The sequence below is a fragment of the Mustela erminea genome, chromosome 4, assembly GCF_009829155.1.
Source record: "Mustela erminea isolate mMusErm1 chromosome 4, mMusErm1.Pri, whole genome shotgun sequence".
In the NCBI taxonomy this organism is placed as follows: domain Eukaryota; kingdom Metazoa; phylum Chordata; class Mammalia; order Carnivora; family Mustelidae; genus Mustela; species Mustela erminea.
The window spans coordinates 120,564,322-120,579,696 of record NC_045617.1 but is presented as its reverse complement, the minus strand read 5'-3'; the positions used below and the strand labels follow the sequence as shown (position 1 = coordinate 120,579,696).

The following is a 15,375-nucleotide window of genomic DNA, read 5'->3' as shown; positions in this document are numbered from 1 at the left end:
TTGCATTTCTTCATAACAGCTACATATAAGAAACAAGTGTTGCATGAAACAAAAGACTTTCAAAATACATGGGAGAAAAAACTGATAGAACTGAAAAGAGAAATAGAAAAGCTTACAGTTTTACCTGGGAAATTCAACACCCCATTCTCAGCAGTTGGTAGAACTACTAGAAAGAATATGAAAGAGGGGGCGCCTGGGTGGCTCAGTGGATTAAGCCGCTGCCTTCGGCTCAGGTCATGATCTCAGTGTCCTGGGATCGAGCCCCGCATCGGGCTCTTTGCTCAGCGGGAGCCTGCTTCTCTCTCTCTCTCTGCCTAACTCTCCGCCTACTTGTGATTTCTCTCTCTGTCAAATAAATAAATAAAATCTTTAAAAAAAAAAAAAAAAAAAAAAGAAAGAATATGAAAGAGGTAAGAGGATCAGCCATGCAGATGTTTGAGTGGAGAATTCAGGCAGAGAGGACAATGACTAAACCAGTCTGAGGTAGGAATCTTTCTAGACTATTTGAGTGATAGAAAGAAAGTAAGTGTGGCTGAAACAAAATTAAAAAAATAAGATGAAGGAAAGCTATTAGAGAGTTGTGGGGAACAGATATCCCAACCCAGGACCTTTTTTTTTTATGATTTTATTTATTTTCAGAGGGGAGAGAGAGAGATAGAGATAGAGAAAGAGGGCATACAAGCAGGGGGGAAAGCATCAGCAAAGGGAGAAGTAGGTTTCTCGCTGAGCAAGAAGCCCGATGTGGGACTCAATCCCAGGACCCTGAGATCATGACCTGAGCTGAAGGCAGATGCTTCACTGACTGAGACACCCATGCATCCTCAGGACTTTCTTTCAAGAGGTGCTGTAATGACTTTGAATTTGAATCAAGAAAGATGGAGAGTTATTAATGGATCATAACAGAGGGGTGACCTGAATCTAAAAGGTCATCCTTGTGGATGCTGTATTGGTAGTGACTGGAAGGCAAGAGTAAAATAAAGCAACCAGAAAGATGAAAGTAACTTGGATCACAGTGAGAGTCATAAAGATCGTGAGAAGTACCAGGTTCTTATACCATACTGAGGGATCTGCTGTCCTACTATATAGTATTGTATCCTGCTAGGAATCTTGAATGATACCTTAGAAGAAAAAATTAGGGAAATGGGAATAGAGAACTGTGTTTCTGATCCCAAAACACCATCATTCATATACTTTCTTGTTTCAATTTTCATGAATACCTCAAATAGCTACTAGTAAGTTCCCAATCTATTTCTTCTACTTTAGTTTCTTTTAGGGCAGAGGTAGGCAAACTTTGCTGTAGAGCACCAGATAATAAATATTTTAAGCTTTGCAAGCCACAAGATCTCTGTCATAACTACTCAACTTTGCTGCTGTGGTGCAAAAGTAGTCATAGACAATATGTAAATAAATAAATAAATAAGTATGTGTCCCAATAAAACATTATTTGTAGACAATGAAATTTAGATTTCATATAATTTTCACATGTTACAAAATACCATTCTTATTTTGTGTGTTATGGGTTATTGGCTTTTAGGTCTTTTTGGTGTATTCTGTTTATCATTATATAATGTTCCTTCTTCTGATAAATTTTTTCTCTGAGGTCTACTTTATATGATATTAATATCACTTTAACTTTTTTTTATTAATTTATTTTCAGCATAACAGTATTCATTGTTTTTTCACCACACCCAGTGCTCCATGCAATCTGTGCCCTCTATAATACCTACCACCTGGTACCCCAACCTCCCACCCCCCCCCGCCACTTCAAACCCCTCAGATTGTTTTTCAGAGTCCATAGTCTCTCATGATTCATCTCTTCTTCCAATTTCCTCCAACTCCCTTCTCCTCTCTAACTCCCCATGTCCTCCATGCTATTTGTTATGCTCCACAAATAAGTGAAACCATATGATAATTGACTCTCTCTGCTTGACTTATTTCACTCAGCATAATCTCTTCCAGTCCCGTCGATGTTGCTACAAAAGTTGGATATTCATTCTTCTGATGGAGGCATAATACTCCATAGTGTATATGGACCACATTAACTTTTAAAAAAATAATTTTTTCTGGGCACCTGGGTGGCTCAGTTGCTAGGCAGCTGCCTTTAGTTCAGGTCATAATCACAGTTCCTGGATCAAGCCCTGCATTAGGCTATCTGCTCAGTGAGGAGTCTGCTTTTTCTTCTCCCTCTGCCTCTACTCCTGACTCATGCTCTCTCCCTCTCTCTCTCACCATCAAATAAATAAAATATTAAAAAAAAATTTAAAATAATGTTTTCATGGTATATACTTTTTATCATTTTCTTTTTATTGTTAGATTTGAAGTGAGTTTCTTAAAGATAGCATAAAGTTGGGTCGTTTTTTAATTTTTATTTTTTTAAAGTTTTATTTAAAATCCTGCTAGTTAACACACAGTATAATATTAGTTTCAAGTGTATACATTAGTGATCCTACACTTCCACACATCACCCAGTACTCTTCATAAGTGCACTTCTACCACAGACTGGTGGTGGCTCTTAAGGAGGGCACATATTGTATGTAGCACTGGGTGTTGTACATAAACAATGAATCTTGGAACACTGGATCAAAAACTAATGATGTATTGTATGGTGACTAATATAACCAAACATTTTTTTTTAAAAAGTGCACTCCTTAATCCACCTCATCACCGGTTTAACCTATTCTCCTGCCTGCCTCCCTTCTGGTAACCACCTGTTGTTTACTCCTTATACTTAAGAGTCTGTTTCTTGGTTTGTGTCTTTCTCTTTTTCCCACTTTGCTCATTTGTTCTGTTTCTGAAAGTCCACAAATGAGTGAAAGCATATAGTATTTGTGTTTTTTCTGAGTGAATTATTTTGGTTAGCGTAATATTCTCTAGCTCGAGCCATGCCATTGCAAATGGCAAGATTTCATTCTTTTTTATGGCTGAGTAATATTCCATGGTGTGTGTGTGTGTATGTACTCAACATAATAACTTCTGGTTCGTACATGGTGTTGCAAATGGCATAATCATATCCTCTTTGTGGCTGTAATATATAGATACAGATACAAATATAGATATATCTATCTATTTTAATCTTTTCTCTATTGATGGACACTTGGGTTGCTCCTATATCTTGGCTATTATAGATAATGCTGTGACAAACATAAGGGTGCATGTATCTTTTCAAATTAATGTTTTTGTTTTCTTTGGGTAAATTATTGGATCACATGATTTTTTTTTTTTTTAATTTGAGAAACCTCCATCTGTTTTCCACTGGGGAAACAATTTACATTCCCACTAACAGTGCACCAGGGTTCCTTTTTTTCCACATCCTCAACACTTGTTTCTTGTGTTTTTGATTTTAGCCATCTGACAAGTGTGGGGTGATATCTCATTGTGGTTTTGTGTTCCCTTGATACATAGTAGCATTGAGGATCTTTTTATGTGTCTGTTGGCCATCTGTATGTTTGTCTTTGGAAAATATCTACTCAAATCCTCTGCCTGTTTTAAAATCAGATTGTTTGTTTTCAGATGTTCTTAATTTTAGTCAAGTCCAGCTTATCAATTATTCCTTTCATGAATCATGCCCTTAGGGTTATATCTAAAAAGTTATTACCAGCACTCACTTTGGCAGCACATATACTAAAAAATCATTACCATATCCAAAGTCATTTAGCTTTTCTCTGATGTTATCTTCTAGAAGTGTTTAATTTTGAATTTTATATTTAGGTCTGTGATGCATTTTGAGCTAATTTTTGTGAAGAGTATAAGTTATAGGGGAAGATTGACTTTTTTGTAAGTGGATGTCCAGTTGTTCTAACATTATTTCTTGAAAAGAATATCTTTGCTCCATAGTATTGCTTTTGCTCCTTTGTCAAAGATTATTTGACTATATTTATGTGGGACTGCTTCTGAGCTGTCTATTCTGTTCCACTGATTTGTTGGTTTGCTTACCAATACCACACTATCCGGATTACTGTAGATTTCAGGTAAGTCTTGAGGGTGAGTAGTAGTGTCAGTCTTCCAAATTTGTTCTCCTTAAATATTGTATTGGCTATTCTGAGTCTTTGGCTTCTTCATTTAAATTTTAGGATCAGTTTGTCAATATCCACAAAACACCTTGCTGAATTTTGATGGCATTGCACTCAATCTATAAATTATTTTGGGAAGAATTGACATTTTGACAATATTGGGTCTCCCTATTCATGAACATGGAATATCTTTCTTTTTATTTTGTTCTTTTTTTGTTTGATAAGAGATTTGTTACTCTTTGTTTTTTTTATTAATTGGTGTATTTAAAACAACAGATTTTAAAATTTTTATTTACTTTTTAAATTTCTTTTCAGTGTTCCAGAATTCATTGTTTATGTACCACACCCAGTATTCCATACAATACATGCCCTCCATAATATCCATCACCAGGCTCACCAAACCTCCCACTCCCGACCCCTCCAAAGCCCTCAGATTGTTTTCCAGAGTCCATAGTCTCATGGTTCGTCTCCCCTTCCAGTTTTCCCCAACTCCAGTCTCTCCATCTCCCCATGTCCTTCGTGTTAAATCTTATGCTCCACAAATAAGTGAAACCATATGATAATTGACTCTCTCTGCTTGACTTATTTCACTCAGCATAATCTCTTCCAGTCCAGTCCATGTTGATATAAAAGTTGGATATTCAACCTTTCTGATGGAAGCATAGTTCTCCAGAGTGTATATGGGTTACATCTTCTTTATCTATTGGTCCATCAAAGGGCATCTTGGTTCTTTCCACAATTTGGCAATGTGGCCATTGCTGCTATGAACGTTAGGGTACAGATGGCCATTCTTTTCACTACATCTGTATCTTTGGGGTAAATACCAGTAGTGCAATTGCAGGGACATAGGGAAGCTCTATTTTTAATTTCTTAAGGAATCTCCACACTGTTTTCCAAAGTGGCTGTATCAACTTGCATTCCCACCAACAGTGTAAAAGGGTTCCTCTTTCTCTACATCCTTTCTAACACACATTGTTTCCTGTCTTACTAATTTTGGCCATTCTAACTGGTGTAAGGTGGTATCTCAATGTGGTTTTGATTTGAATCTTCCTGATGGCTAGTGATGAACATTTTTTCATGTGTCTGTTAGTCATGTACGTCTTCTTTGGAGAGGTGTCTGTTCATGTCTTCTGCCTATATTTTTGGATGATTATCTGTTTTGTGTGTGTTGAATTTGAGGAGTTCTTTATAGATCCTGGATATCAGCCCTTGGTCTGTATTGTCATTTGCAAATATCTTCTCCCATTCTGTGGGTTGCCTCTTTGTTTTCTTGACTGTTTCCTTTACTCAGCAGAAGCTTTTGATCTTGATGACATGATACTTTATATGGAAAACCCAAAAGACTCTACCCCCAAACTACTAGTACTCATACAGCAATTCGGTAATGTGGCAGGTACAAAGTCAGTGTACAGAAATCAGTGGCTTTCTTATACACTAACCATGAAAATACAGAAAGAAAAATTAGAGAATCAATTCCATTTACTCTAGAACCAAAACTGTAAGATACCTGGGAATAAACCTAACCAAAGAGGCAAAGGATCTGTACTTGAGGAACTGCCGAACACTCATGAAAGAAGTTGAAGAAGACACAAAAAGATAGAAGAGCATTCCACACTCATGGATCAGAAAAATAAATATTGTTAAAATGTTTATATTGCCTAGAGCAATCTATACTTTCAATGCCATTCTGATCAAAATTCCACTGGTATTTTTCATAGACCTGGAGCAAACAATCCTCAAATTTGTATGGAATCGGAAGAGACCCCGAATCGCTAAGGAAATGTTGAAAAAGAAAGAAAGAAAGAAACAAACAAACAAAAAACAAAAAACTGGGGGCATCACGTTGCCTGATTTCAAGCTTTACTACAAAGCTGTGATCACCAAGACAGCATGGTACTGGCATAAAAACAGACACATAGACCAGTGGAACAGAGTAGAGAGCCCAGTTATTGATCCTCAACTCTATGGTCAAATAATCTTCGACAAAGCAGAAAAAAATATCTAGTGGAAAAAAAGACAGTCTCTTCAATAAATGGTGCTGGGAAAATTAGACAGCTATATGTAGAAGAATGAAACTCAACAATTCTCTTACACCCTACACAAAAATAAACTTGAAATGGATAAAAGACCTCAATGTGAGACAGGAATCCATCAGAATCCTAGAGGAGAATATGGGCAGTAACCTCTTCGATATCGGCCACAGAAACTTCTTTCAAGATATGTCTCCAAAGGCAAAGGAAACAAAAATGAATATGAATTTTTGGGACTTCATCAAGAACAAAAGCTTCTGTTTGTTTGTTTTTATGGAAGCACAAATTTTTGTAGTTTGCCTGAATAGTATGAAAGGCAAGTCTCAATCCTTTGAAGGAGAAGAAGTCAGAAGAGGCTTTTAAAGTACCCTGACTCTTTTTCACTGAATAACAGTGGTGGTACAGGTTTAGATATGATAAACTTTATGAAGGAGAGGAAAAAAATCAGCCTTTCCTTTTTGTCTTCAGCTCTATTTTAGTGTTTTCTTTGTTTGCATGTGCAGTCTGTTCCTCCTAATGCTCTCACTCATATTTCTCATTATATGCTTTCCACCTATTATCTTCTGGAATTTTGTTTTGTGACCATAGAGCTTCAGACAGAAATATAAATTTCTTAGTGTGTCGGGCACCTGGGTGGCTCAGTGGGTTAAGCTGCTGCCTTTGACTCAGGTCATGATCTCGAGGTCCTGAGATCGAGTCCCGCATCGGGCTCTCTGCTCAGCAGGGAGCCTGCTTCCCTTCCTCTCTCTCTGCCTGCCTCTCTGCCTACTTGTGATCTCTCTCTGTCAAATAAATAAATAAAATCTTTAAAAAAAATTTCTTAGTGTGTCATTTCCATGGTTTTTCCTGTGATCTGACCCCAACATATTCTATCAGCACTGTTTCCCTTTGTTTCTCTTTTGTAACTTAATATGGTAACCAAAGAACAACTTTTTTAGTTGTCTTTGCTCTTTAATGTACTGTTGAATCCTATTGGCTAGTATTTTGTTGAGTATTTTCGCATCCGTGTTCATCAAGGATATTGGTCTATAGCTCTCTTTTTTGGTGGGATCCTTGTCTGGTTTTGGGATCAAGGTGATGCTCTTCTGTGGACATTTTATATACTACCCATCACTCCAAAACTATTTGTAAATTAGAAGAATACTAGAAAATGTGGAGTAGAAGAGGTGCAAAACAATATAACTCTCAGGGCTCAGACTGGCCAGGTGTGAAAAGTATTAGTGTTAGTAAAGGAACCCAGATGTTACAGAGGACCAGAGGACACTGAGAAAGCAATTAAAACTTACCAGCTGCTACTGGACCAATTACTAAAAAAGAAAATAAAATATATTATTATTTTAAAACAATATGTACTTAGTTCCTATTGAAAATCTACTTGGAACATTGGAAAAAGGACTTTTGGGAAACATGAAATCTTATATGAATATGTTTTACCTTATTAATTCAGTATTAACTATTCTTTAATAACCTAAGGCCATTTTGATGAGTTATATGAGTAAAGTTACTTTTTCTAATGCAATAACTTTTTTTAAACATTCTTAACTTGTTCAAGGGTCACAATCTTACAGGAAACTGGCTACCAGTTAAAGGTTAGTAACTTAAGTTCATTCTTCATTTACTTCTCTTTCAGCATTCTATCTCACTTTCAAAACTGTCACCATGTCACCTCTCATCATGTTCCTTTTGCAGTACAGAAAGTTTATAACTATCAAAGTAAACACTTTTGTCATGATAATATTTCTCTCTGTGTTTCTTTTTCTTTCTGATAATCTCTGGGGTTTAATCAGAATTTTAAATTTGACCTAAGTAATAGCACAAGTAAGACCTGCAAGCCATGTAAGATGATGGTTCTTGCACATCTTTCAAGGGTGGAGAATAGGGTATAGTGAAAATCAGTTATAATAACAAATGAGAAATCCCAAGAGTTTCAATCTCCTGATCCTCTTCATTAGTCTTAAATCTTTCATGATAGTTAACTTTAGAGTAAATAAAATGGAGTTGAGGTTAACCCCTCTTTCTTTTCTTATCAGTTTTTATGATAATTTAAAATTCCTTAGGAGCCAGCAATGATTATTTAGATTTCACTTATTTTGCTTTTCTTCCCATTTCAGTCTCTTACCTCATAAGGTTTTTAGTCTATTCTTTACTTTTCATAACATTATTATTTTAGGTTTTTTTTTTTAATCTGAGCTAAATTCTTTATTACTTTAGGAATTTTTTTTAATTGAAAAGTTCATATTATTCCTGTCCTTTTTTTCCTTTGCATCAATAGATTTTTCACTTAAAATCATTAATTTTAGGACATGCAGAAAAATCTGAGGGCAAAGAGATGGGAAAATATGCCACATAAGTTTGCATTAACAGAAGTGATTATAGCCCATGAGAGCATGAAACCTCAACCCTGTGGGAATCCAAAGGATACTAGAATTGCCAAACAATGGTGTTGAGGGCTTTGGAAGGGGTGGGGGGAACAAAAAACAAAACAAAACTCTAATCAACCTAACAGAGAATTTAACTTCACCAAAACTCAATTACTAATCATATTCTTTATAGCAGAAGTAGAAAAGAATTCCTGAAACTATCTTCCCTTCTAAGAAGGCAGCTGCAAATAAATATGATATATCAATTCCTCCATTGTTTTCTCCAGTAACCTTGGGAAAGGACAGAGGACAAAGCTGGAGGCATCAGCATACCCCCAACTTTATATAAATTGCAGGCAACAGAGTACATGCCAAACAATTACTGTTAGTTTTGTTATTAAGAATCATTAATGTATCATTAATGTCTAGATATTAGTTTCTAGTGCGTATCAAATATTAATTTCTTACAGTCATTGTTGGTAAGCATTGTTTATGAGTTTTGAGCTAATAGTGACTGTAAAGACTATTACAATAAAATAAAGTTTCATTCTTTGCTCATCAGTCATTTAGAAAAGAGTTGAAATACAGTCATTCGATGGAAGTGGCTGTCTTATATGAGGTAGAGGGAATATGGAAGCTGCTGAAAGACAGGCAACTGTTGAGTTTATATAGAAAATTTCATCCGAGTCTAAGTCATACCTCCTCCTAGGGTCTTGAACAGAATTTGTCTTAATTCTAGTGCTCTTAATTATGGTAAGAACAGACAAAGGTTATATAATCTGGTACAAATACCCAGCTCTCTCACAACACTTAGTGATTGCACTAGCTTAGGTCAACTTTGAAGCTCTTTATGATGGCCAAAGAAGGGACTAAACTCCTAGAGGTACTTCAGAATCCTGTATCAAAGCCAAAAATATATAAGCATTGGGAATATAGTCAATGATATTGTATGGTGACAAACGGTAGTTGCTATTGTGGTGAGCATAGCATAGTGTACAGAGTTGTCCAGTCATTTTGTTGTGTGTCTGAAATACCTGTAGAAATCATGTGTGTCCACTATACTTTAATCAATCAACAACAACCAACCAAACAAACAAACAAAACCCAAAACAGACAAATAGATCCTCTCTGGAAAGATTACTTTGGAAGAGTAACTACTATGGTCTTTCGAGTAATTGAGTTGTCAAAGTCATCATCCTTTACTAACTAGAGCATGAAAAATTTAGTCTATTTTAGGTGGTATTGATAAAGATAGGGAAATATATACAATTCTTAGGAAATTTGGAGAAAGAATTCCACATTCATTGGTAATTTTTGAAAGTGTCTCTCTTGGAAATCATCCACTGAAAAGTATGCTAAAGTGGAACCTTTGAAGCCCTAGTAAGAGGAAAGAATCAGGTGTTGCCACATTTGAATTTTCACAATTTTCATATCCTTACTCTTGGCTGAGTCCTGGTTTCTCTGCTCTTTCTTGCCCTTCGTCTTTAGATTTCCCTTGTAGCTTGGTTTTTTGGCAAAATATTTAAACTTGTTTTCCCTAATTATCTTTTTCTTTTTTTTAAACAGTCGTGGTTTAGGGTTTCCGCTGATTTATACATAAATAAATCAGTTTGTTCCAGTAATATGGAATAGGGACAATGAAAACATAAAATTTAAAGGCCCTAGAGGTTACACAGATTAAAGTTTTAGAGAAATTAAATGCTTTACCCAGAGCCACATATCTGGTTAAGTGTTCTGGTTGAGATCTGAACCTAGGTCTATTTGATTACTTTATTAACCATTGAAATATATTACCTTAGCATTTTTGTTTTTAATAATTTAATATCATGTATATGCTTTTATTTCATATTTAGAATTATTCCTTAGAGCATATCTCTTGAAACGGAAATATGAGTTTAAGAGATACTGTATTTCATTGTATCGCAACATAATGTAAGTTTGCTTTCTAAAAGGTTCACATAAGTTTAAAAGGGATCAATGATGTATAAATATATATTTTTTACAAAAGCATTGCTGACATTGCTTTTCATATTTAAATTTTTCTTTTTATTAGGTGAAAAGTACTACCTCAGGGTCTTAATTTTCTATCATTTATTTATCTATTTACCTAGGGCATATATAGTTTCTAAATTCATTTGTAACTTAAAGAGGTACTAGATAATGGGGAGGTAAAGGGGCTTGAAAACATGAATGTGAAACACTTTGCTTCAGGGAAATTTTTCTAAAGGACACTGGAATTAAGAAATAGATGAATAAAGAAAAGAGAAATACATGAATAATAACTTACCAAGAGGTACTGGAGTAACTGGCAGAATAACATGAATAAAAATACATTAACCAGAGTTTTGGACCAAAAATATAGTTTTTGTCTTTTCTTTTTCCAAGGTATTAGCAAAGAGACCTTTGAGAAACACCAAACCTCCCCCAATAAAAACATCCACAGTAAAATAAGAGGGATTAGTATTTCTTTTGTGGTACAAGAATAGTTTCAGTCTGACTTAACTGGCTTTCGTATATTTCAATTTAGTGGAAAGATAGAGCAGGCTGGGACATATGTGTTTCTGCCATGCTTTTTCTTTCTCATCTAGTATAGAGGATTTAAATTTTGCAGAGAACTTTAAACAATAGCAAATTTGAATGCTAATTGTGGTTATTCTCTTTCCTTTCCTTACACCTTAGATATCTTCCTGATTTTTCCTTTATCCTCTATTGGTATCTCTACATTTGTGATATCCCACTATATATTATATATCTTTCCTTTTGGCTATGTGGCAATTTTTATTTGTTATTAAAAGGTATTTGAAATTGTTTTTAGAAAACCAAATATTTCTTTTATACTTAGTCTTTTAGTCAAATGTTTATTCTTTCTATTGATTAATTAATTGCCCAGCTAGTTACCAAGGGGGAGAGGAAATATTTATAAATACAAGCATTGAATGGAATTGGTCAAAGTTAGAAAAAATATTCTCCTTATTTTGGGATCCCAGCTTGTACCAGATTTATGAAAACAAAAGGAACTTACTGATAGGTAATACTCCATGTGCTAAAATACAAATACAAATTATTAGTATAGGTTGACACTGATAATGAAATTGACATTGATAATAATCTTACTGAGACTGTTCCCAAACAAAATTTCCAAAATGAAAAGGGAAAGTAAACTCCAGAACTTTAATCTCTCTTTTTCAGTAGTAACATAGTAATTTTGAAAAAGTGGCAAAGAAGTGTTATTTTTCTCTTATCATCCAGTTTCTTTCAGAAATTGAAATACCGCAGAGCTGGAAAAGTCTCATTTCCCATAAATTTTGCTTCCATTTTCATTCTACTCCTTTCCCTCATTGCTTACTCTTTCATGAGTTTTCCTACTTTTATCTGTGATTTCTGCCTTATATTTAGTTGAAAATGTATTTTGTTGAAAAGTCAGTAGAGGCAATCCAAAGAAGTTTTCATCTCACTCTTAATTATTTCTGTTTCTCAGTTTCATTTTCCAGATATTATTCAGTAATCCAAGAGGGAAGAAGTTGGTGAATGTGTAAGCAAAGATCAGTGCCTAGGAGAGGCACCAGCCCAGTTAGAAATGGGGATAAATCTGATTTTTCCTGCTTCTTTCCTCAGGCTATAGTATGTGATCTCTTTTATGTCCTTATCATGAGTCTTTTTAAGTAGATAAACTCTTGTTTTAAGTGGGACATTTTAACTTACTGAGAAAAAAAAATCAATCATGTTTATTTTTTCCACCAATTTTTATGGTCTTTGTTTTATATAAAATCATAGATATTCTAGTAGGATTCTGAGTAGAGGGTATGGGAAATATAATGTTTATCTTTCTTTTGAAATGGAAACAGCTGCATTTAGGTGGAAAAAACCCACAGTGAGTGCATAACAGAAACAAAAAGGGAGTTTCTTAGAATTGCAAGTGTATTAAAGTGGATACAGAGAACATGGCTACCATTGATACTGTTCAATGACTGAAAACAAATATCTTCTCAATGACAACTAAAGCATGTATGTCAGACGCAAGAGCTCCATTTTTAGAAGAAGTGGGAGAAATGAACTACTTTTTCTTTGCATTCTCCCCAGTTTCTCTGAAGAAGGGTGTCAGGAATGTTTAAATTCATATGTAAACTCCCAGAGGGCAGTTATTTTCTTCAGTTTTCATCCCTGCTGTATCCTCAGTGTTTGGCACAGAGTAGGCCCTCAATAAGTAAATAATTAATTAATTAATTAACTAAGATCTCAATTGATTTAACTCTGCCAATTGAATTTTATTTCTGACATCTCCTACATTTAAAATTTTCTACCAAAACCATTTATAAACTCTAGTAAAGTAGTTACAACTAGTATTTTTTCCATAGGTGACAATTTACAACAAATGCTCAGAAGCATTATTTCTAATTCCAGGTCAGCTTTAGCCAGCTCAGGATTTGATTTGCCCTCTGTGGGTTTTTTACTTTCTAAAATAATTTCTCAGTTACTATAGAGGAAGTTATTTAATATAAAAACAAGAGAGACAAACTTGAAAAATTTGAATGTTAAGGTCTTTCATGTTCAGAAAAGGATATAACTAATGTTGGAACCAGCCCCAGAATTGATGAATAGATATAGAACTTACTTGGTTCTTCTTGTCTTGCTGCAAAAAAGAAATCAAATGAGTGAGTGAGTGAAAGATTTCTGGATGAACAGCAGAGTTACTTCTCAAAATTAATTCTAGAAGTTTTGAAATAAGAGAGACCACCAGATGCTGCACTTAGAATCAGTTCAATATGATTTGAGAATAAATATTTTCACATTGTTTTGCTAATGTCCCTTTTAATTTGGATCCCTTTTTGGAAAGAAAGGTTAAGAGATGGGAGATGCTATTTCTGGTTTCTCTCTGCTAATTCAAACTCTTCATCAACTAGTAAGATTTTTATGTTACTGACACTTTGTTTTCTTCTTACTATTCCTCTCTTCCCTTCACTTCTTTGGAATGATTGTATTGGTTTATCATGAGGATTGCTATGATTCTTGTTTTGCTATTGCTTTTCCTTATGTTAATTTTAGAAAGTTTTCTCTTTTCCCTATAAACATACATATTGTAGGGTTGGGTGACTGTATTTCTCACCATTTGACTGGGATGGAGGCACTGCTGGACCTTTAGAGCCTGGATTTGAATCCCAATTTCTGCTGCTTATATTGTGGCATCATGGGCAAGTTACCTAGTCTCACTCTTTTATTTCTCTTTGTAATAGGAATAACAATCCCTATCTGATACAATGTATATGCATATATAAAGTGCTGAGTACAGTGCCTTGTACATTGAATAAATATTAATAAATACAAAAATAAAAATTATATTAAAATTAAAATTAAATAAAAACTGAATAAATATTATTTATTATTATAGTGCCACATTAAGTACCAATTAGTTTCAATTATAGCCTCTAAATGGACCTTGATAGTTGAAAATGGAACAAACTACTGGAAATAGGAATAGAGAAACAAGAAGTTAGAAGGTGAGAAATGCTGAAAATATTAATAAACTACAGAGTCAGAAATATAAATCTTAAGTCTTGGTGCATTCATACTAAAACAGAGCACAAAACAGCTTCTAGATTCCATAAAAAACCAATGTTAACAATATAATTGAGAGAAACATGGAACTTACTCTTAGGTTTCTCAGGTCTTGCTTTAATAAAAAAGACAAACAAACAAATTAGTGTGGTTGTCTGATGAAACAGAAACAGATTTTCACTGGGCACCTGGGTGGCTCAGTTGGTTAAGCAACTGCCTTCAGTTCAGGTCATGATCCTGGAGTCCCAGGATCAAGTCCCACATCAGGCCCTCTGCTCATCAGGGAGCCGGCTTGTCCCTCTGCCCCTCGCCCCTTTCATGCTCTCTCTCTCTCAAATAACTAAAATCTTAAAAAAAAAAAAAAAAAGAAACACATTTTCACTGATGTCATTCCAGTATGAGCATCACACACTGAACAATAATGAAAAGGATGATTAAGCAGGGACCACTTTGCTATGGGAATGTTCTGGAAGGAAGAATCCATAGCTAGTGATGGAACTCTCTTTTCCTTTTCCTTTCTAGATCCCTGACTGTGTGAAGTCCGGAAATATGTCATATTCCAACCTATTTTAGTTGAGCTAATTTCTTGGTCCTCCTTTGTCATTTTACTTTTCCAATCTGCACCAATAATCTTCTTTTTTTTTCTTTAAAAGATTTTATTTATTTGACAGACAGAGAACACAAGCAGGCAGAGAGGCAGGCAGCAAGAGGAGGACGCAGGCTCCCCAATGAGCAGAGAGCCGGACATGGGACTCTATCCCAGGACCCTGGGAACATGACCAGAGCCGAAGGCAGAGGCTTTAACCCACTGAGCCACCCAAGCGCCCCTCAACTGATAATCTTAATCTTTGTAGTCCTCACCAAGATTCTTTACTTACACCCCCTTCAGTGAGAGAGGCTTTATTTTCTCTTCATCAAATCCCACACTTAGCATAGCCTCTGCAAGAGCAGGCATTTAACAAATGTTTACTGAATCAAGGAAAAAATCACCCTACTGTATGTCGCCAGCATCAGAATGTTCCTCCTTTCCCTCTGTTCTCTTCAAGCACCCATTAAGAAGATTTTGAGCCTTATAGGTGAAACAGGTATGGGGTATATGAAGGCATGCAGAGATCTCTGCTACAAGATGCATGAGGGTGAGCAAAAGAGATTGCAGGGAGAGTGGTGAACATATGACATTCTGTGCCTAAGTCCTGGAAAACTTTTAACTTTTAACTTTTAGCTGTAAGATTTTGAAAACTTGATTGTCTAGGAAAAAATGATTTCAAAGTTATAAGGAGTGTTTTTTTTTTTTTTTTAATAATCTAGCAAGAAGTGAAATAATTAATATACTTTTAGGGAAGCTTAGTACACTTGGGGCAGCTTTTTTGGTTCTAGAGAATCACTAGAAAGAGCCAGGTGTGACAAAGCAAAGCAGAGATG

General features: G+C 35.1%; 1 protein-coding gene across 10 annotated transcripts in view; it reads right to left on the bottom strand.

Moving 5' to 3' along the window:
* TSBP1 (testis expressed basic protein 1) overlaps positions 1 to 15,375 on the bottom strand; it is a 264,417-nt gene that overhangs the window by 188,974 nt on the left and 60,068 nt on the right. For all 10 annotated transcript variants that reach the window (XM_032340735.1, XM_032340740.1, XM_032340741.1 and 7 more), the window contains 4 exons: positions 14,048 to 14,068; positions 13,013 to 13,030; positions 11,423 to 11,443; positions 7,327 to 7,347 (listed from right to left, as the gene is read on the bottom strand). In XM_032340735.1, coding sequence (XP_032196626.1) covers positions 7,327 to 7,347; positions 11,423 to 11,443; positions 13,013 to 13,030; positions 14,048 to 14,068 — 81 coding nt within the window. The remainder of the gene's footprint in view (positions 1 to 7,326; positions 7,348 to 11,422; positions 11,444 to 13,012; positions 13,031 to 14,047; positions 14,069 to 15,375) is intronic.